Source organism: Benincasa hispida, chromosome 12 (genome assembly GCF_009727055.1).
Source record: "Benincasa hispida cultivar B227 chromosome 12, ASM972705v1, whole genome shotgun sequence".
Taxonomy (NCBI): domain Eukaryota; kingdom Viridiplantae; phylum Streptophyta; class Magnoliopsida; order Cucurbitales; family Cucurbitaceae; genus Benincasa; species Benincasa hispida.
Window position 1 is genome coordinate 7,989,185 of NC_052360.1, and position 22,242 is coordinate 8,011,426.

General features: G+C 34.1%; 2 protein-coding genes and 1 pseudogene across 2 annotated transcripts; 1 reads left to right on the top strand and 2 right to left on the bottom strand.

The window, feature by feature from the left end:
* Nucleotides 1-245: 245 nt before the first annotated feature.
* On the top strand, nucleotides 246-4,266 carry LOC120092433 (tyrosine--tRNA ligase 1, cytoplasmic). The gene is made up of 10 exons (XM_039050520.1): nucleotides 246-604; nucleotides 710-857; nucleotides 1,159-1,448; nucleotides 1,552-1,648; nucleotides 1,858-1,963; nucleotides 2,056-2,138; nucleotides 2,397-2,542; nucleotides 2,682-2,787; nucleotides 3,315-3,374; nucleotides 3,875-4,266. The coding sequence occupies exons 1-10, from the start codon at nucleotides 498-500 to the stop codon at nucleotides 3,893-3,895; spliced, it is 1,164 nt and encodes a 387-aa protein (XP_038906448.1). The 5' UTR covers nucleotides 246-497; the 3' UTR covers nucleotides 3,896-4,266.
* Nucleotides 4,267-4,893: 627 nt separating this feature from the next.
* LOC120068221 (GMP synthase [glutamine-hydrolyzing]) lies at nucleotides 4,894-8,612 on the bottom strand. The gene is made up of 6 exons (XM_039019928.1): nucleotides 7,935-8,612; nucleotides 6,987-7,237; nucleotides 6,251-6,626; nucleotides 6,026-6,157; nucleotides 5,761-5,936; nucleotides 4,894-5,179 (listed from the first exon to the last, which is right to left on the bottom strand). The coding sequence occupies exons 1-6, from the start codon at nucleotides 8,478-8,480 to the stop codon at nucleotides 5,056-5,058; spliced, it is 1,605 nt and encodes a 534-aa protein (XP_038875856.1). The 5' UTR covers nucleotides 8,481-8,612; the 3' UTR covers nucleotides 4,894-5,055.
* A 10,299-nt stretch (nucleotides 8,613-18,911) lies between these two features.
* LOC120067374 lies at nucleotides 18,912-22,166 on the bottom strand (annotated as a pseudogene).
* Nucleotides 22,167-22,242: the final 76 nt, after the last annotated feature.

Here is a 22,242-nt window from a genome sequence, read left to right on the forward strand (position 1 = left end):
ATCCATAAAAAACCAATTTACCCTCTAATTCGAATTCAATCTCCCATTAAAAAGTTAATAAAATCGTAATGACAGATATCAAAATAAGTTTAAAAATTATAATAGACTTTTTTTTTTTTTTTTTTTTTTTTTTTTTTTTTTTTTTTTTTAAGTTTAGGGATAAAATGAGATTCAAAATTAAGTGGTCAAAATAAGATATAAACTAAAGAAAAAAGGAAAAGAAAGAAAAAAAGAAAAAAAGAAAAAAAAAACCCTAGAGGGCCTGTCATTTTCGTTAATCGTTCCTTCTACACCCTTTCCAAGTTTCTTTACTTCTCCCATCGCAGCCGCACATCGCCACCCTCTCTGCGGCAGCCACACCCAAATCCGACTTTGGAAGTATTTTGGATCAAAATAATATTCCAAATTCATTTTGATTTGAAATTCTTTTAAATCAAGTAGTTCCGAGTAAAGTAGGAAGCTTGAAATTCTGATCCATTTTTTCTCACACGGCTTCAATGGCGACGGAGGCACCTTCACAAGCTCTATCTGAGGATTTACAGTCCCTCTCAATCTCAGACGCTAAAGTTCAAGAGCCGGCTTGTTCATCGAACTTTTCAAATCAGTATGACAGTTTTTGGTTTGATATACTTGTTGTTTTCGTATCCTTTTCGCCCTTGATTTGCATCTGAATCGGAATTTACTTGATTTGCAATGTATTTTTCTGTAGATTGAGTTTGGAGGAGAAGTATCAAATTGTTAGAAGTGTTGGGGAAGAGTGTATCCAAGAAGATGAGCTGCGGAACTTGCTTGATAAGAAGCCGGAACCAGTTTGCTATGATGGGTTCGAACCATCTGGGAGAATGCACATTGCTCAGGTGAAGTTTACAGGAATCTTTGAGTTGAGTTTTTAAATAGTAGTTTACTTTCCTCGATGAATTGTGTTGGCATTTCAAGGCGTAATGGAAGCTCTAAAGTAAGTGAATTGGGTTTTAATTTTCCGTGTCAATCTATTCTGTTTACAATGTGGATTTCAGCAGGAAAAAAATGGGAGTCCAAGTAATTGTTAGGTTAATCTAAAATGTAATGCAAATTAAACTATTCCCCAGTGAGTTTCCCCCACCGAAGGGTCCCATGAACATGAATTGCTGATTTCTGCGTTCTTGTTCCCTTGTACAGGGAGTGATGAAGACAATAAATGTCAACAAGCTTACATCGGCTGGGTGCAGAGTGAAAATATGGATTGCAGATTGGTTTGCTCAGCTTAACAACAAAATGGGGGGTGATCTGAAGAAAATTGAGACTGTTGGCCGCTACTTAATTGAGATATGGAAAGCAGTTGGGATGGATCTGGAAGGAGGTAAGGTTGAATTTTTGTGGTCGTCAAAGGAAATTAACTCTAGGGCAGCAGAATACTGGCCCCTTGTAATGGATATTGCTAGGAAAAACAAGCTTCCAAGGATAATTAGGTATATATTTGTGAAAGGTGTCGTAGTGTATTTATGTTTAATCTGCAGTCTGCAACGATATTGACTCCCGGTTTGCTTCCTGCCCTCCACCCCCCTCCTGCAGGTGTAGCCAAATTATGGGAAGAAATGAACAGGATGAGTTGACTGCTGCCCAAATTCTCTACCCATGCATGCAATGTGCTGACATTTTTTTCCTGAAGGTTCTCTCTCTTTGGACTTTCCTATAGTTTGTTGATATGCATTTTCTCATTAAGGAGACAAAGATGTGGTAGGAGTGCTGCATAATATATTTGTCTGGCAATGAAAATTTCATGGTGATATAGGTTATCCATTTCGTTATATGCTGGAAGGTATGGAGAGATTTTAATGATTTTTTTTGTTAACTAGTTGTTCCATTCCATTGCAACAGGCTGACATCTGTCAACTGGGAATGGATCAACGGAAAGTAAATGTACTTGCAAGAGAGTATTGTGATGACATCAAGAGGAAAAACAAGCCTATCATCCTATCCCATCGTATGCTCTTAAATGCGTTGACATCGGTTCTTATTAATCTTGCCGATGCTTGTAATATAAGCAAATTAATGTGATGTCAATGGTGGTTGCAGACATGTTGCCAGGCTTACAGCAGGGTCAGGAGAAGATGTCTAAAAGTGATCCATCATCCTCCATATTTATGGAAGACGATGAGGTAAGGCGTCATATAGGGGAAATTAAGAATGCCATGTGAGGAGGAAGTTGGGGTGGTGGTGTGCAGTATGGCTAGCGTGCATGTCTCACAACTATAATAAAGATTCTCATGTGAGGAGGGGGATTAAATTGCCTTTATTATTTTCATGTTTTGTGTATGGTTTTAGGTTGTCTTGACCGAAGTGTTCGATTCTGGGCTAACTTCTGAATGTGTGATGTTCTGGATCAGTTGTCTAACTTGTTCATCTGTCTATATTAGGCGGAAGTGAATTTAAAGATAAAGAAAGCCTACTGTCCTCCATTGATCGTGGAAGGGAATCCATGCTTAGAGTACATAAAGTATCTCATTTTCCCTTGGTTCAAGGAGTTCACTGTGGAACGAAATGCAGATCATGGTGGAAATAAGTAAGTTTCTGAGGAGATTTAGTTGCTCACTTTAATAGTTATAAATCTTCTTTTTTCTTTCACCTATGTCATGATCCTAGATGTTAGTTATAATATTTATCATGCCCCCCTATTCATTTATTGTTTTAAAATATTGCAGGACATTCGCAACCTTTGAAGAACTGGTTGCGGACTACGCAACAGGAGTACTGCATCCGGGTGATCTCAAACCAGCTTTGTCTAAGGCTTTGAATAAGATATTGGAGGTATGTTTCATTTCTGCACTGTATCTCCCAATACTCCATTATGGCTCCCGGATCTGGGAATTTGATTCCATGAAGTACTTCTTGATTATAGTAATTCACTATTATGGTGCATGTGAAAATATATCCCAATTTCTTATCTTATATTAACATGAAAACCTAATTACAAAATGCAAATTGGTCCATGATGCCGTTGGTAGAATTTAGAAACTACAAAGCCATAAATAACCAGAGTTATTTAAACTTACACAAAGTGACCAACATCTTGTTAACCTTGGCCTGGCTAGTACTAAATTAGCCATTGCGTCTTCTCATCCTGACATGTACGTTTTCTTTAGCATCTATTCATGTTCTTGCAATTTCATGTGATAGAACATTAAACATCTAAGCATTACTTAAGAAGCTTCATTTTTTTCATGAAAATACAAACAGTTTTTCAGTGAAAGGATAATGATAAAGCTAGGATATTTGCTTGATTTTATCTACCCATGTTACTTGTAAAGCTAAGATCTGTATCCATCCACCTGCAGCCTGTACGAGAGCACTTCAAAAATGATAGCAATGCCAAAGATTTATTGAAGAGGGTCAAGGTATGTGTTTGACTTTACGGCTCTCAGAATTATTTTGGCTAAATTACGAAGTCATCCTGGAACTTTGTCCTTTGTTGGATTGTTTTCAAAAGTTGCAATATTACCCTCGTTTCACAAATGTATCCATTAGAATTTTGGATGAAAATTAGATATTGGAATGGTTTGGATGTGACTTGGAATAGAAATTTGGATTGTCACTATTCTAGGTCGCCGTCATCATTTCAAGCTCCAATTTCCATCCAACATTCTAAAGGATTTTCACTACAAAGATACCTTTTGTTTGAAAGGTCAATGGTAATATTGCAATGGTTCGAAGAATTAAAGGGCAAAGTTGAGGGATATTTTTCTTTATAAATAATTTAACCACTTATTTTTCTTATAACCGAGAATTTGAGAGCATCATCACGGTGCATTATTATGCTCATGGTCACCAATGCCCTTATAAATTATTTCTCGAGATGTATGAAAATTGACTTGGGGCTTTCTATCCTGTTATGCAGGCTTACCGAGTCACTAGGTGAAGAATGGTCCCATTATCTCCTGCCCAATTTGTGGATGGGAACATCTTCCAACCAATTTCAGCAGTGAAATTATTACGGATTTTGTTTTATTTTTGCCCTTTTATGGTCAACCTACAAATTTTTAAGCTGCATTTAAATTCGAATGAGGATAGATATGTCAAGGTCCAAATGTCATGTTAATTCTTGAGCAACAAGCAAATGAGAAGTTCCTATTGAATGATAAAAAAGGGCTTGTGGATGGTTCCACCTCAAATTAATTTGTAGCTCACTACTTAATAGACAAAAACTGGGCATAAATTTTGAAGTACTTGAAGTGCTGTACTTTGACTCAATAAATTTGTGATTTTGGCGATAGAAGACGGTTAAAATTATATTTGTTGTTCACTCAAGTTGGTGGCTATTCTAGTTCTTTGACTTGGCATATTTGTAAATTTTGGATTGCAATTTTCCTGTTCAAAATTCAAACACAGTCGGAGCGGAGATTTAAACCTTTGATTTAAGGTTAGGCCTGTCTACACGGGTTCAAATTAACAAATTGTGATTTTCTATGATTTGTCATAACTATGAATAAATAAGTGATAGTGTGACATGTTTGCTAACAAAAGGTAAATTTTTGTGGTGCAGCGTACATAAACTCAACATGACATTGATAAGTGAGAGGTCTTAATCTTTTGACTTTTAGGTGGGTTATGTTTAAGATTAGCGACATCAAATAGTTATAATAATGAAAATAACAAATCGACAAATCCTCTTGATGAACAAAGGTTATGTAAGCAGAATCATAACTAAAATTACTTCTCACATCAAAATTCAGTGGCAAAGAGCTGCTACAACCAAGAAACAATTGCATTCACAGATCGATCCTCACTTCAACAGATGTAGTCATGCAATGCAACCTTAACTTGGTCCTGTTTTTCTTTGAACAGTTCGGTATTAGATGATTAATGGTGGCTCAATCCTGCTATCTGTTTGTCGGTCTGTTCAATAGACACCGCATGAGAGAGAGAGAGAGGGTCGTTTTTATTTATCTGTAAAATGATAACATCGACAGAATTCAGCTACATTACCACAAGACAACCAAACATAGAATCAATTAATTAAACGATCACATTCGATCGAGTGATTCATGATCAAGAGCAAAACTTCAAGTTGAGAGGAACTCATTCCCATTCGATTGTTGATGGAGGCTTTGATGTAATGTCCTGAACAACCCGGTTTACGCCTCGAACACTGTTGCAAATTTTTCTTGCCACATTATCCAGGAATTGGTGCTCAAAATTAAACCTGAAGATCAACATCCCATAAAATTCATAAAAGATTAAAGGTGGTCTGGCCAGTTCATATATACCATGGAGTTGAACACAATCTTAAAATATTTTGAGCAAGTGTGGAAACATAGTCAGGACAGGAAACACAAGAAATGAAAATACCACCATGATTATAAAAATGCAAAGAATTTAGTTAATTTTCCTAGTTTTTAATCATAGTAATGCCTTTTCAACATAGTTGGACATGGCATGACTATTTTAATTTCATGTTAGGCTACAGGCCAACCGAACACATAGCAAAACCAGATAATGCTCAAAGTCGATAAAAGTGTAAGCCTGTCTGTTCAAACAATTTTTTGGCCAAAAATAAACATTTTCAGTTTTTAAATAATAAAAATCAAACTTACTGTAAAAAGTTAAAAACCAAAACAGCCAACTAAAAGAAACTAACAAAAGCTACCACACCGAAACTACATGGCTGCATTAATTTCGTCATTTTTTGGGTCTTAACTTAGCAACCCTACTTGAAGTAAACTCGGAGCAAAATATAGGAATTCAACTTAGTTTCATACAATGAGCAAGTTGACAAGGATTTACCAATCTGCTGTCATTCCATCTTGACTTGTAACAGCTCTCAGAGCAACAACATGAGAATGCGTCCTTTGATCACCTTGAACTCCAACTGATTTTATAGGTAAAAACACTGCAAATGCTTGCCATATCGAATCATAAAGTCCAGCATCCTTGATTGACTGAATAAAAATCTCATCAACCTGCAAGGATAATTACATGAAACTAAATATTATTCACAAACAGGAAAAGTAACAGTTCCGACTCTGCACAACTCCAAGTTGTGTCTTACCTGGCGAAGAACTTCCAATGCATTGCCTTCTGTTACATCGCCCAGCACCCGTACAGCAAGACCAGGCCCAGGAAAAGGATGACGCTTTAGAAACGCCTCAGGAACATTCAATATTCTCCCAAGTTGGCGTACCTTTAAATATGATTTATGATTTAAATATCAATAAATACAAAATGTGATATAACCCAGACATAAGCATTTCAGTACAAAGGTCAAGATTATGACCTCATCCTTAAAGAGGAGTTTAAGTGGCTCAATAAGTTTCAGTTTCATGTCCTTGGGAAGTCCTCCAACGTTATGATGACTTTTGATTGTGTGGGAATGAGTTCTTCCAGATCCAGGTGGTGGACAAGATTCAATTACATCAGGATACAATGTGCCTTGGACCAAGTATGATGGCTTCTTACCAATTTTAAGCTCCAACTCATGGCCAAATGCATCAAATATAGAAATGAACTCCTTTCCAATTATTTTTCTTTTAACCTCAGGATCTATTACACCTTTAAGCTTGCTAAGAAATTGGTCGACTGCATCAACACAAGTAACAGGCAGATGAAGATCTCTTTCAAAGGTTTCCATAACACGTTCTCTTTCTTTATACCTGCCCCATAATCACAAAGGAATAGTAAAAAACACAGCAATCAAGGTTGCTACTTATAGTGATTATACTATATAAGTGAAACATGGGATCCAGTGACTTTAACTTCATGGAGAAATGACCACTGGGCTGGTCATCCCAGAGTTTAAAAACAGGCCAAAGTATGTATCATGTAGTTTTACTTCTATAGAGCTACAGAGGATAGATCTTCCACTTTTATTATAGCAAAACTATATAAGTAAAAGTCAACCTTAGAACTCAAGAACACAGTTGTACAACCTATAGAACAAATCCTATTCAAGTAAAGTCATAAGTAAAAGTCAACCAAAGTCATCATTCAGGACATAACGTCTAATTTTGTACCTCAATAAACCATTGTCGACAAAAACACAGTGAAGCCTATCCCCAATTGCCTTATGAACAAGAGTTGCAGCAACTGTTGAATCCACACCTCCTGATAATGCACATATGACATGATCGTCTGGACCCACAGTTTCTTTGATTACTTTAATTTCTTCATCTAGTATATTCTCCATCTTCCAGTTAGCAGTAATTCCACAGACATCAAAGAGAAAATAACGTAACGTCTCCATTCCTTCGGGTGAATGTGTCACCTACACAAGATACAACAAGTTCAACTTCTCATATTGACAATATCTGATCACTACGCGCTACAAATGATTCCCCATCAGTTCATCACTTAGCAATATTAGATTCTGCCAATCCCCTTTCCCATTCAAACATTGCATTATGCGTCTAAAGCCTACAATAATAAGTGCTACACATGATTATACATAAAAAATACTATTCTTAAACCGGCGATATGTTGGCCCAGCAGAATTACTTTACATAAGCCACAACCACACACCCAGGAATTGCAAAAAACTGAGGAAACAAAAACATGGGTTCAAGATGATTACTTGAAATCTGTTTACAAATCCACAAAAGCCACAAAAATCTCCCGTATCAGAATGTTTCGAAAGGGTAGCTCCGGGAAGAAGTTTATATTTTAGGTGAAACTCAAACAGGTCGTCCATTTCATAAACATAACGCAGGTTCATACTCGAACTAGTTTTGTTATGGACAAGCTATCACACATGCACAAAAGCCGAAGTTAAAAAAAAAAAAAAAAAACACAAATAGAGTCGAGGTGGAACTCTCCAGAATCAAAACAAACCCGTGGTCAAACTTCAACCTGAAAAATGAATATTAAAGCAAAACAAAAAACGCACAAAAAAAAGAAAGCAGAATTCTAATAGTCAAATAACAAAACACAGAGTACAGAGTTCTAAAAAAAATGAACCCCATTACCTCCGGATGATACTGCAACCCATAAAACTTCTTGGAGTGATTTTCCACAGCCGCGACTGACCCTTGTTGACTCCTTGCCACCACTTCAAAACCCTCAGGAAGTTTCGCCACCTCATCTCCATGGCTCATCCAAACAACTTGCCGGTCCCGGACCTTCTTAGTCCCATACAACCCATTAACCTTCTCCACCTCAATCTCCATTCTCCCATACTCCTGCTTCTCCCCAACCTTCACCACACCCCCCAACCTCTGCACAATCAACTGAAGCCCATAACAAATACCCAAAACAAAAACCCCATTCGCCTCCGCCCACTCGACGAACCCGGAAGCGAAACTGGGCGAGTCGCTAGCGTGGACAGAATGAGGCCCGCCGGAGAGAATAACAACTCGTGGGTTGAGATCAGTGATGGCTTTAAGCGGGGAAGTACCCGAAATGCAAAGAGAAAAAACAGAGAGGCTACGAATCCGGCGAGTGATAAGGTGGGTGTATTGTGAACCAAAGTCAAGAATCAAGACCAAATCGGACTTGACTTCTTTGGGGTCCATTGATGGGAGATGAATTCAGAGAGGTTGAAGAAGGTGGTGGCTGCTGTAGCAGAGAGTTGTGAGAAGGAAGCGAAAGGCTAACGGTTGAAGAAAAGCAGAGGAAAATAAAATTAGGGTTTAATGGGGTTTGGGTTTGGCGGGAAGCGGGGTCCAATATGACTGTTGGTTAAAGTGTTGAGGTGAAGGGCAATGTGGTAATTTGGATGGGAATATTATTATTTATTTATCTGTTGATTTTTTCCGGAAAATGCGGTTTGGTTTGGTTTCCTATATTTGTTCAATGGAGGTCATTTCCCCTCCAGAATAATAAAAGTGGAGAATTTTATTTTTTGGATGGTATTAATTCAAAATAAAATGTTCATAAAATAATAATAATAATAATAAAGTAGAATGGTTGGATTTGGGAATTATATTTATATGTTAAATGGGAGGGATTTAAGGGTTTAATATTTTTAAATTTGAAACTAAGATTATATAAAATATTAGTCTCTAATTTTTTAATATTGAGTTTATAATTAGAGAAATTATTTTTTTCCATTATGTTTGGTTCGTGAGTTTTTAAAATATAGAAAATGTACATTTTTCTAAAATTTCAGAATATACATTTTTAATCCCTTGCATTTTAAAAATAGGTCTATTGAAAAGTTCTTACAATATATTTTTTAAAATTAGAAAAATAATTTTTAAAAAAGGGTCTATTCTCTTCAAAATTATTTTTTGAATTCAGAATGTAATATAATTATTTAAAATAATAAAATTACTTTAGGGACCTTTTAAAAATATTCTTAAAAATTCTAGAGTAAAAATTTACATTTTGAAAATTTATGGACCAATATACCTATCATACAGAACTCAAGACTAAAAATATATATTTTGAAAGCTCGTGAACTAAATGAACTTATTTTTCAAATTTTAAAGACTAAAAAGATAATTTTTCTATGATAATTTTAACTTTCTAAATATGATAAGAGCTTATTAAGTACACAAATTTGAATTTACTTTAACCTCAAGTAAATTAATGAAACTTTAGAAGAAAACAAACAGGTGATATTTCATTTCAATTAATGAGTTTTTAGGGAATAAATTAATTAAGATTCATCGACTCTAAAAAAAAGTGTAAATATCACTCTACATCTCTATAATTTGAGGATTGTATCAATAAAAAACTTGAACTAATAATCATTTCAATTAAAACCCTACACTCTCGTAAGTGTATCAATTTACACATTCCTCTAAATTCGTCAAACCAATATGAGATTTATGATTTGAGTAAATAAAACTCTTAAATTTTCATAAATAAACTAATTTAGACATTTCATTGTGATTACCTTTAAAAATTGTCCATACATTGATTCTCAAACGTGCGTAGACTTATTTCTCATATGTTGGTTTTACAAAATGAACAATTAGAGTAAAAATATGAACGTTTCAAAGGAAATTCTGGTTAAGAGTCTAAGTTGATCCATTTATGAAAGTTTAGAGGTTTGATTGATACAATTATAAGTTTCACCATTAGGTTTTCTCAAGTAGAACGTCATAGAAGGGGTAAATTGATATACTTGGAATGTGAATTGATATTTTTCAAAAACAAAACTAATGGTCATCTTTCATATTAATTTTTTTTTATTATTTATTTTTATTGTTGAAATTAGTAGAGTTATTGGAGAATCTTACCAAACAAGAAACGAGTCAATGTAGCAAAAGTCTAATAAATATACAAAGTGCATTATTCATGCTCAATCAAAGATAAGCTTTAAGTCACGTCCTCTAAGTTTAGAGGATTTAATTTTCAATTTTTTTATAATGTAGAAAAACGCGTGAATCTATTTTTTTTTTCCTTTTTAAGTTCAAGTTTTTTAAATATATATATATATATATATTAATTATTTTTATTTTATTTTTTTGGAAAAAAAAAGGAAGATGATGCGAATCTTTGAACATGAGAGGTGGGAGGCATGAGGAATGTAACAATGATGTGACTTTGTGCTTTAAAAAACAACCTTTCATCATGCATCCATGGGACAATTTGTCACGTGCCAAGGCATAGATCATGTTCCAAAAATTTTAAGGATGGTTTGGGATGCTGAAATGATATAGGATGTCTGAAATTTTGATGTATGAGAAGTTTTGATATACGGAGAGTTCTGATATCTGCGTTTGGGTGTGCAGAGTTCTTATGTTTGAGTTCATATATATGTGTTTGAGTGTGCAAAGTCTTATGTCTAAGTTTATATGTCTGTATTTGGGTGTGCAAAATTCATATGTCAGTGGACAATGATATCTAGTTCAGTTTTTGTATTCTATAATAATTTGTCTGTATGAACACTATATATATTTTTTTTAAAAAATCGTATAATCCAATTACTGTATCTATCCTATTTGGAATAAAACATTGATTTTTTTTTTTTAATTCTTTCTAATCTCAATATATGGTATACAGTTCAACTTTATATTATTCATTCAAAACTTCTCACTAAAGAAAGGCACATGATTTTACAAAATAGTGTTAATTTATACTAGATATGAAATACATTAAAATCATTCCCCTCGAAAGATTTTACATAACTTTTTTTTTAGAATAGGGAGATCTTACATAACTTGATGACCTTATACATGACCATTTTACAACTTGCTTAGAAAAAATTGCATCCATCATGGGCAAATGAACTAAAATCCAATTAATAAATTAGTTTAGTCATTAATGAAGTGGTTGAATAGGTAGTGGAACTACGCATGTAGAATAAAATCAGCAAACAATCAGAACAGTCATTACTGAAATTGGTGGGCAATTTAATAAATGAAGTAACTAATAATGCATGATGCTGTACAAAAAATTAATAAATAGGACTAACGCAATTCAAGATTCATCGGGGCATTAGGATTAGAACAACACATAACAATATTAAAAACGAAACAATAGATTGCCTTTTTAGAAAAAATTGAAATTAAACATGATTGGAATTTTTTTTTTAAAAAAAGGTATGAAATAAAAAAAAAATTGAAATTAAACATGGCTGGAAAATCAAAACATGACAGTATCGTTAAATATTTGAAGAAAAATACATAGAATAAGACACCATATTAAAAATAAAATAAGAAACAAAACAGTCTCATCAATAGGTTGCATGTTTAGAAAAAGTAAACATGACTGGTATTAGATATAAAACTGATTAGTTAGATATTAGTTATACCATTCTGTTATTGAAGTTTCTGTTATGCCCATTGTGATCTTTTTACATTATTATATGATGTATAAATATATCTTAATCGAGGAACAAAAAGCATCGAATTCAATTCTACTATGATCGAGTATGAACAAATATGATCGAGTATGAACAAATATGATCGAGCATGGATCGGGTATGATCAAGTATGAACGATCGAGTATGGTTGCGAGAGATGTGAGAGAGAGGACTACCAATACGTGTGAAGTGGAAGGAAAATGAAACATTGAGATATGAAACACGAAAGGAAAATGGGCCCACAAACAATTCAAATCAGTGAGATAAGATAATAAACCCTAAAACACTGAGATGATATATCAACCCATGTTATACTATCTCATGTTGGGCCCCAAGACAACCCAACATGATTTTATACCATCTCAATGTTTATCTATCTTTGTGGAACACTCTTCATTTTCACAAGTACATTAGCAAAACATAATGAGTTGTTTCTAAATGTAGAAAAATAAACCAAAATATTTACAAAATATGACAAAATTTTAAAACTATTAATGATAGATGCTTATGGACACTAATAGACTTCTATTGGTGTCTTGTAAAATTTTTCAATAGTTTTATCATTTGAAATAATTTCCCAAACATAATTGTATATACATATGCATATATTTTTATTTTAAATCACAATTATAGAAAAATGTTTAAATTAGGTATCATTTAGTAATCATTTTGTTTCTAGTCTTTATTTTTAAAAATTCAACCTATGTATACTACTTTCATCTCTAAAATTATTCATTTTTTATCTATTTTTTACCAATGGTTTAAAAACCGAAACCAAATTGTGAGAACTAAAAAGAAATAACTTTCAAGTGTTTTTGAAATTTGAAATTTGACCAAGAATTTAATCATTGTACTTAAAAAATATGCAATTACGGTAAAAAATATGGATGAAATAAGTTTAATTTTCAAAAATAAAAAAAAAAAAACAAAATGGTTTACCAAACAAAACTTTAATAAATTAATACTTTACCTAATATTTTCTCAATAACACTATATAATATAATGAAAATGTCGAATCATCACACATATCTGATGTCAATTCTATGGGTTTTTTTTTTTTTTTTTTTTTTTTTTTTTTTTTTTTAAATAATGGTTTTTAATAAATAATGACAAAAATAGGGTTGGGGTGAAGTATTTTCAAAAATAGGTGTTTTGGCATACTAGTGTACCGGGTACACGAGTACCATTTAATCCAGTCAGCTGACTGGTTGACCGGTCAAGCGAACTCGTGTACCTGGTACACGAGTTCGCTTATAAATTTTTTTGGTTTAAAGTCTAAAAATTACTTTGGAATTGGGAAGCCCTTAGATTCTTATGATTTATGTTTGTATTATTTAGAAGAATGAGTTTTAGAAGGTTTGCATAATTTACAAGCTTGAAATTTGTAAATATTCGAATGTAAAAAATCTTTGAGATGAGTTTTGAATCCTTTTGAACTTCTATTATTTCAAATTACTAGTTTATGTAAAATACAAAATTATATTTGGATTACAAAACTAAAATCATGAATGAAAAATTTATAATCAAATATTCTAATTTATGTGTTGGACAAACAATGCTAAAATTAGTATAACTCAACGGACATAAAATTTGTACTTTTGACTATGTTGATGCCAAATTTGTATATATTTTTTAATTATTAAAACTTAATTCTTTCATTATTAAACTTAATTATATATTTAATCTACAATGAAAACATCTTGCACTCATATTAAAAAAAAAAAACCATGATATTAAATAATATTTACAATTAGTTCTTTTGAGATTTGCAATAAGAAACTGATACAATGTGGGATTTAAAAACGACCTCCCAGCCCTTACTCCTCATGGGGTTGTCTTCGTGCCCCTCTAAATTAGGTTCACCTCATTGTCACCTTGTCTACGACGAATACATCTTCGATCGGTGTCAGCAACATTGAGTCGTCTTGTTTGTTGAATAATACTTTCTATGTTCATCAATGTTTGTTGACACATTGAAACCAATTCTGGTAAGTTGTTCTGCACTGAATATTATTGAACATCGCCGATAAAATTATTCTGAAGAATAAAAAAAAATATTAAACAATGTTCATATTATATATATGGAAAATGTCTGATTTGAAATCTCTTACCATGTAGTAATAATAAGCGTCGTCTGTGAGATAAATCGCTTCGTGATCGAATTGTACCAGGGAAAGTAGTCGTCTGATATAGTTGGCTCATCTGTTAATTCTCCCTGTGCATAATGATCATGTCGTCCATGCCAGTAGGATAAATACTTCGCATGGATTCGACACCAGTCTTGGTCGTGTTTACCTCTTAAATCGATATGGTGTAGTTCTGGGAGTGTATAGGACAACGAAGGTATCGTTTGTCGCATCCCGAACTGTCTTAGCACACGATCTGGATGATGCCACTCTACTATATGGAAGCATATAAGTGGGCTAACAGTCAACTAGATGTCTTCACCATCACGACAATATTCAGGTAAGGATGACCAAATCTGTGAGTATAGCGTCCAAATAACCTGAAAAAAAAAAAATAAATAAAAATAAGTATACATATAAATTTTTTTAAATATTCATTTATATACATATTTACTACCTGATTGGGTGTCGGCATGTCGAATGTTTTTCTGTACAGGAGCAACATATTTGCTGACTGTTCAGAGGCAGCTAATACACCACTCCATCTAAAATTATAAAAAATATAATTAATTCATATTCTTACATAAAATGGTAACAAAATAAATATATAAATAAAATAATACCTGGCATTAAGTGGCCGATGATCTGAGGCCTGTAGTTGGACTTGTGGTGCTACAATTAGAAATCGATCATAAGCCCACACTGTAATAGTATCAGTGGCCCCGCTATTTCCAACGCTTGTGCATTGGAAGCCCGACAAAGTTCTCTGTACAACAATACAAGACATGCACCACCCCACGAGTACGTACCAGCGTGCTCAAAATCAGACAATAATGGGAGGAACATGAGATGCACCAGAGTATTTGACTTGTCGATAAATAAAAATCCTCCAATAATCTACAAGATGTATGCTTGTGCGTACCTACGTATGCTGATGTCGTCGGCATCGAGAGATAATTCGGGAAACTGAGACGCTAACCAAGGGATACTCAATCTTGATCCCTTCAAATCCTTTGGTAGAACGCCTAAGGGCTCTTCACAGACGTTCTTCCAGTCATACTGTAGTGAGCCTGTTAGTGGTTGTCCGTCCACTCTTAACCCAAATTGTACGACAACATCCTGCAACGTAATAGTGCATTTCCCATAGGGCAGGTAAAATGTGTGGGTCTCTGGTCTCCAGCGCTCAACTAAAGCAGTAATTGGGTGCCAATCAAGCTGGATGAAACCAATCTGTGCAACCCCAAGAAAACCCGCCTCCTGAACGTATGGAATAATGCGACGATCAAATGGGATAGTACTCTATGCAGTCGCCTCCCTCCTTCGACAACTCAACACTATAGTGGACGAACTATCCCATATTGCCTGTGAACGATGCGTGTTTTTTTGGTACAATTGGACAGGATTAGAAGGACAGACTCCATTACCTAAAAAGTTTAAATTATATTACATAATAGAATCGATAACATAAAAGATACATAAAAAGTACATAAGAAAATACAATTACATAAAATAAGTTTATTAAATAAATTCATTACATAAATTCATTATAAATACATAAAGAATACAAATACATGAAATATACAATTACATGAAAATTATAAATACATAAAGAATACAATTACATGAAAATTATAAATACATAAAGAATACATAAATTATAAAAATAAAAATAAAAATCCTAATGACCCATAAATGACGAAGCACCCAGTGTACGGTGTGGACAAGTGCGTCTGTTATGTCCTTCTCTTTTACAAATTGTACATCGCACTTTTTGGCTTGCTTCTCTCCAATCCATTTTATTATGAATTCACATACTTTTTGGCCGACCTTATTCTCTGAGTAAGTCCGCATTTGGACGAACTTCTGTAAATTATAATTCTGGCCAATAATCTGGGTGTTGAATTGGATGGAAGCGGCCTTCGTAACAACACTTGAAATTGGATAATTTATAGCATTCATCAATAAGTGGTAGATATGTCACACACATGTAATTATAAACTGCAATTACATGAGAGCATGGAATCTTGAATGATTGCTACTTATTGCAAGAACATGTCCCTTCTTTCAAGTTTAAAACTTGGGTGTGTTGTCCTTTGTAGGGAAAAATCATACTTATGCAAGTTTGTACTTTGAAAGTTTGACTTTCCCTGTCAATAGATGTCACCGTATGTGCCGATGCTCGTTTTTCCCACCTCTTCAGTTTCTTTAGGGCATATTCTGTATATATATCCTCACTATCGAGTGCTTCACTAATTTCTTGTCTCTGGCGTTCAAAATACAATATTGTACGATAGAATGTTAGCCTAACCAAAGAAGTAATGGGTAACATTCTAGCACCTTTAAAAACGCCGTTCATGCATTCAGCTACATTGCTGGTCATCCACCCAGAGCGGTACCCACAATCATGTGACTATGTCCATTTTTCTAAGTCAATGTCTGAAAAAAAATTCAAGACATTCAGGGTGCAATTGTTTCAATTATTTCATGCACCGAATGAACTTACGCCTTTGGTGTTGATTTCTGGCCTTAAATACCAAATTTTTTAGTTGCTTCGATTTGTATTTTGTATTGAAATTACTGGCAACATAGCGAAGACAATATTGGTGATATGCTCTGGGTTCACTCCAACCAATTTCTTCATTGTTAATTGTAGCAAGAATGCCCTTATGTCTGTCAGAAATCAAGCAAAACCCTCTCTTTGGGTAACATATTCACGCAATGCCCACAAAAACCATGACCAACTAGATGAATTCTCATCTTCTACGATAGCAAAAGTAAGGGAAAATATATGTCCGTTTGCATCAACAGATAAGGCTGTCAATAATTTCTCCTTATACTTTCCGTATAGATGAGTTTCATCAATCTGGATCAATGACCTACAATGGTTAGAACCCTTCTCTTGCTGGACCAAAAGACCAAAAAACTCGTCCAAAAACAGTCGTACCTGGTACATCAGATGGAAGGAAAAATCGGTCCGTTCGTGTTCCTGGGTTGTAATGAACAACAACACTCAGCCAATACGGAAGCTCCAAATATGATTTCTCCCATTCGCAAAACACAACAATTAATGCTTTTCTCTTGGCTTGCCACACCCGTCTATAATTGACATTATAGCCATATTGTCTTTTAATGGCTTCTTGAAGTAGGGCCACAGGTACTTCAGGATCAGCTCTAACCAAATTCTGAATTTCGATACTCATGAAATTTGAATCCAGTTGTGAATGATCCTGTGTCAACTTTGAAAATAAACATGAGTGTTCTCCTTGAAGTTTTGTGATTTCGAACATCCCATGATACACAAACTATATATAAACTAAATCATACACAAAACTATACAACATAAACTATATAATACACTATATATAAACTATACATAAATTATACATACATAAACTATACATACATAAATTATACATACATAAACTATACATACATAAATTATACATTCATAAACTATACATACATAAACTATAACTATTTATACATACATAAACTAAACATACATAAACTATACAAAAATGTAGGAATATACCAAGCAAAATTTAACCCAAAAACATACATATAAATACATCAACCTAACTAGAGAAAGAAATATACCAAGCAAAATTCGCCAGCAAAAAATGTAGGAAAATCGAGCAACACGACCGCTAGATTCGGTGAAGATCAAATGGAGGACTGAAAGTCGAGCAAAATCGAAATTTTGGAAGATTTCGGTGAGGAAAATCAACGATGGTTTCGGTGAGGGAAAATGGCGGTAGGGAATAAGAATGGTCGTTTAGGTGAGGAAGAAGAAGGGTTGGACGGAGGTTTTAATGCGAGGGAATCGTGTACCCGATACACAACTTAGGGTAATCGTGTACCCGGTACACAATTCCCTCAGTCAAACCTGCATGACTGCCACGGCAGACTGGACGTGCCAGGTGGTCAGGGAATCGTGTACCCGGTACAAAGTCAGATGTAATAATAAATTCTGCTTCAATGAGTCTAATTGGTGTTATGTTCAACCCAAGCATGAATCTTCTCTTTTTCTTTCTTTTTTCTTTTTTTGAAAGCACGAGGACTCACTTTTATCTCAAAATAAAATTTAATATTTATTTATTAAAATTCTCAACCATCAATAAATATTTTTTTAGAACGAATTTTGAAGAAAAAGCTGAGGAAAAAAATTAGTAAAACGAATTTTCAAGAAAAAATATTGAAAAAATTGGATTTATTTTTTTAAAATTTAGATTAGGGTGTGTGCGTGCTTTATTTATTTATTTTTTTAAGTTAAATTTAGACATAGCGTATAGGAAATTAAACAATCAAAAAAAGATAATTTCTATTTTTTTTACAGAAAAACAGATTAAGCCAAGTGCTTGCTTCAGTTACAGCCCTGAATTGAATGGGTGGGTTCGGTTCGTTTTTTTTTTAAAAAAATTAGATGAGAATGTTTCATTTTTAAATATATGTATATCATATCTCCGACTTCTATTTAATCTATATCTATATGTGTATCATATTAAAAAGGCTATGAGAGAAAAATCTCTACTTGTCAAAGCGAGGAGCATAGCTTAATTAGCATATGATTATGTTTGTAATCACGAGATCCGTAATTCGATTTTCCTTATCTCCAATTGTTGTACTTAAAAAAAATATATCTACTTTCCCATTTTATCCTACATATATATGTAATTTTGTTTTCTCTTGAAACGTAAAAGTATAAGTCGAAATAAACACGAAAAACATCACCCCTTCAAGAATAAGGGAAATTATTTCATCAAAATGATTCTTATTTCCTTTGAATTTCTCCTTAATGACAAATTGTTTCTATGTTAGTAAGATGAGATTTGTACCATTTTGGTTATTGGTAAATTCAAGGAGATGATTATGTATATCTTTCCTTTTCTCTTGTTAATTGATCGAACCATAGTAGATTTTCTTCTGGTAGGTCGTGGATTCTCTCTAATTCTAAAGTTTTCCACATAAATTCATATGGTTCCTAATATATTGATCATTGATGGCAACTCATTAAATTGTACGTGCATTGGTGTTTTTTTTCTTCTTTTAATAGATTCGTTCACAATTTTAAGAAATCGAGCCGAAGCAAGCTGCTTACATCCACAAACTGATGTATGTAAATACATATCAAACAAAAACACACATTACACAAATTAAGAGAATTTTTTTTTTTTCTATATAGAATCGGTTTTTCTTCACCTACATCCCCTTGGCCCTCCAAAGAAGATAAGATATCCCGAGTTCCCATCTTCAGTAAACTTATTAATGAGCCCAAAACAGACAGGTTTGTCCAAAACAATACTTAGCTGTGAACCCACTGGATCAACAAAGCTCCTTGAGTACTATCCTCCACCACTTGAATCTGATTCACAAAAGCACTTTTGCTGAAGCCCTCTTCAGGAAAATGACCACTCCCCATGGCTGGCCCTGCTTCTGTTGTTGGGCTGTATATTTCCACTCCCCATGCTGCAATAGCTGCTCCATTTTCCAACCCTGGCAGCAGTCCCTTTGGCCAGTAGCCAATGTATTTGTCTCCAAACATGAACAACCAGTTCCCCGTGTTTGCATCCTATGAGCGGATCGTTAGCTGGGGGAGGAGTGTTAAGAATATGTATACAAATTCAAAATGTATGCGTAGATTCTTAGTTTGATCTAAAGATTATTTATCCTTTTAACTAAGTTCTTGGTTGGAATCAATCATTAAGTTAGTCTTAGTTGTGAGACTTTGCAAGGATCCTAGAAAGACCTCTAGCTTTGTAAAAATCCAGCATCTTAAGTGCTCAATGACTTGTGAACACAAGTGTGTCTAGAGTTATTTTTAAGTAGAGCTATAGTCAAACCTGGTGAACGCTGACTGGAATACCATATTGGGGTCCGTTGTAAATAGAAATTGGTCTTATAGGGATGCCGGGTCTGATCCTGGAATCGATTTGTATGAAACCTTGACATGGTTGTAGCATCCGGTGTTTTGGTAACCATCAGCCTGTGAGTTTGGTTGTTTTTCATTAGAAAAAAGTATATATATAAGAACCTGTTTGGAATGACTTTAATGTGCTTTTTAAGTGAAAAAATATATTATAAGCACTTAGAAGTCATTTAAAACAGGCAGTAAGCTGCAAGACAGTGATGGTAAAAGGTAAAATGGACTTACTGTCCAATAGGTGCTCAGTCTAGTAACATTCTGAAAGACTTTTGGTTGGACCTGAAAACAAGTAAGAGAAAGGTTAACAGATTTAGAAACAAAGAAGAATGAGACAAACACTTTGTAGGTTAAATTGTAAATTTAGTCTCTTGATTGTATAAATTTTTGTATTGAATCTTTTATCAATTAAAAGAGAAAGATGAAGAATCAAAGATGTTGAGAAACAGTTGCATACTCCCCAACCAACTTGTACGGTCTTTTTAGCAGAACTAAATTGATCCATTGATGGAATTGGGTTCCATACATTGATTTGTGATTTTGCTCCATAGACTTTGGCCCTATAGTTGAGTGTTGCAAGCTAGAAAAACCAGCAAATCAAAACCAATGTCAGTAAAACTTGAGGCTCGATGTCGTCAATAAGGCAGAGATGTTTGCTAGGTGAGAGTTTTCGTTACATGATAACCGGCAGTGTCAATCGTAGTGCTTGGCCGGAGATTATCTGTTGTTTGATCTGACCACAAAGGCTTGAAACTTCAAGCTGCCATCAGATCTGCCCTTGTAGTCCTTCTGATTGGCACTGATCCTGGTGGGCAGCTGTTAACGTTTGGAAGATCTGCAGCAGCCTCTCGAATTTCGATGTATCGCCTATCAGCCCTTTCGGAATTGTTGTCAGCTTCACTTGGGTTGCATGGGTTTTGAGCAAAGGATGATCAAGAGAAGGTTGTTTGTAGATGTCAATTCAATCTATAATATCACCAAACTCTGTCTGCATAATGAAAGAGGAGAAAAGGATGACAAATTTGGTTAAACAAATTTCATATCTATTGACCCCAAAAACATGTCAAAGTTAGAAAGCTACAAATTCATGAGTGTAAGGGGAAGAATATGGAGAGAAGTAGCTAAAAAAAAAAAAAAGGATCTCCTCAACATAAGCTACACGCAACCACTCATTTATAAGGATGACATCCCTTACACCATACTGAATTTTCGTCTCGAACAAGAACCAGAAAAGTGATTATCAATGGCTAGTTGAGTTCAAACTCTTGCTTCTTGGTCGCTATAGAAGCATAATAAATTCGAAACCTGAGGACCCGTTTGGTAACCATTTAGTTTTTAGTTTTTAGTGTTTGAAAATTGTGCTTGTCTTCTCACCAATTATTACTCATGGTTTTCGTATTTGCTATTTAAAATATTTAAAAACAAGTTTTAAAAAACTATCATCTTCAAATTTTGGTTTTGGTTATCAAAGGGGGTCTTAGTTGTTTTTTACCTTGCACGAGAAGGATTCAACTAGGTTTCAGGGTTGACACAAAGCCTCCTATTTTGATACCGTATTAATACAATGTAAGACTCAAAAGCTTCAAGGAATTGGTTTGCTTTTGAAAAGTATGTTCTTGACACAAAGTTAGACCTTCCAATGGACTGTTAGACAGCAAGACTAAAATGAGAACTAAAATCACACTTCCAAAGTTCCATCCCCATTTATATATGTGAAGTACAAAAAATGTTTGTTTGTTTGTTTTTATTTTTATAAAAAGAAAAATTACCTTGAAACTCTTGATTGCAGGTTTGTTGAGTTGTTTGAGCTGTGTGTTGAGTTCCAGCTCTTTTTCAGACAACATTTGGGGTTCTCTGAAATCATCTACACATAGAACAGAAACAGACACCACAAGCACTAGAAACCTCAGTTTTCTCAAACCTTCACCAACCAATTGTAAAAGCACAAGAAAACAGATATTTCAATGATAATCCAAAAGTGGGATTATGTTTGTTTTTAGAGATAAAATCATAAGAATTCTTGGTTGTGGTCTGAGAAAACTAACTTGCCTTTTAGGATTCACTGAGTTTTGGACAAACAAGGTTTCCAGGAATGTTTGGTTCATAGATTCTAATGTTTCTGTTACATTCTTTAATGACAATAACGGGTTTCCATATCTGTAGATTTCCTGGATGTTCTTAAGTTCTCATCCTTTTTTCTTTTTCTTTTTCTTTTCTATATACAGTATAAATATCCAGAAGAAGTATCTGCTAAATTATTTCTACAATTTCAAGTACTTGCCACTGAGAGAGAGAAAATCTGATGTAAGAAGAACGACGCTAATTGGGTAATTGGGTAAAAATCTAGGTTGATTCTCTTTTTACCTCCACTCCTATTATTTACCCAATTAGCCCCCATACTTCTTACATCAAAATCTAAGAGGAAATATAATATTGGATTTCTTTTTTACCAAAGATTAATGCAAGATGAGGTA

What these genes read in the sequence shown, in the direction of transcription:
- LOC120092433 (XM_039050520.1), top strand. Translation starts at nt 498, where the DNA reads ATGGCGACGGAGGCACCTTCACAAGCTCTATCTGAGGATTTACAGTCC. An exon ending in AAGCTTCCAAGGATAATTAG is followed by an intron (nt 1,449 to 1,551) that starts GTATATATTTGT and finishes CCCCTCCTGCAG; the next exon opens with GTGTAGCCAAATTATGGGAA. An exon ending in CTGACATTTTTTTCCTGAAG is followed by an intron (nt 1,649 to 1,857) that starts GTTCTCTCTCTT and finishes CCATTGCAACAG; the next exon opens with GCTGACATCTGTCAACTGGG.
- LOC120068221 (XM_039019928.1), bottom strand. Translation starts at nt 8,480, where the DNA reads ATGGACCCCAAAGAAGTCAAGTCCGATTTGGTCTTGATTCTTGACTTT. An exon ending in GTCGACAATGGTTTATTGAG is followed by an intron (nt 6,627 to 6,986) that starts GTACAAAATTAG and finishes ATTATGGGGCAG; the next exon opens with GTATAAAGAAAGAGAACGTG. An exon ending in GATGGAATGACAGCAGATTG is followed by an intron (nt 5,180 to 5,760) that starts GTAAATCCTTGT and finishes GTTGATCTTCAG; the next exon opens with GTTTAATTTTGAGCACCAAT.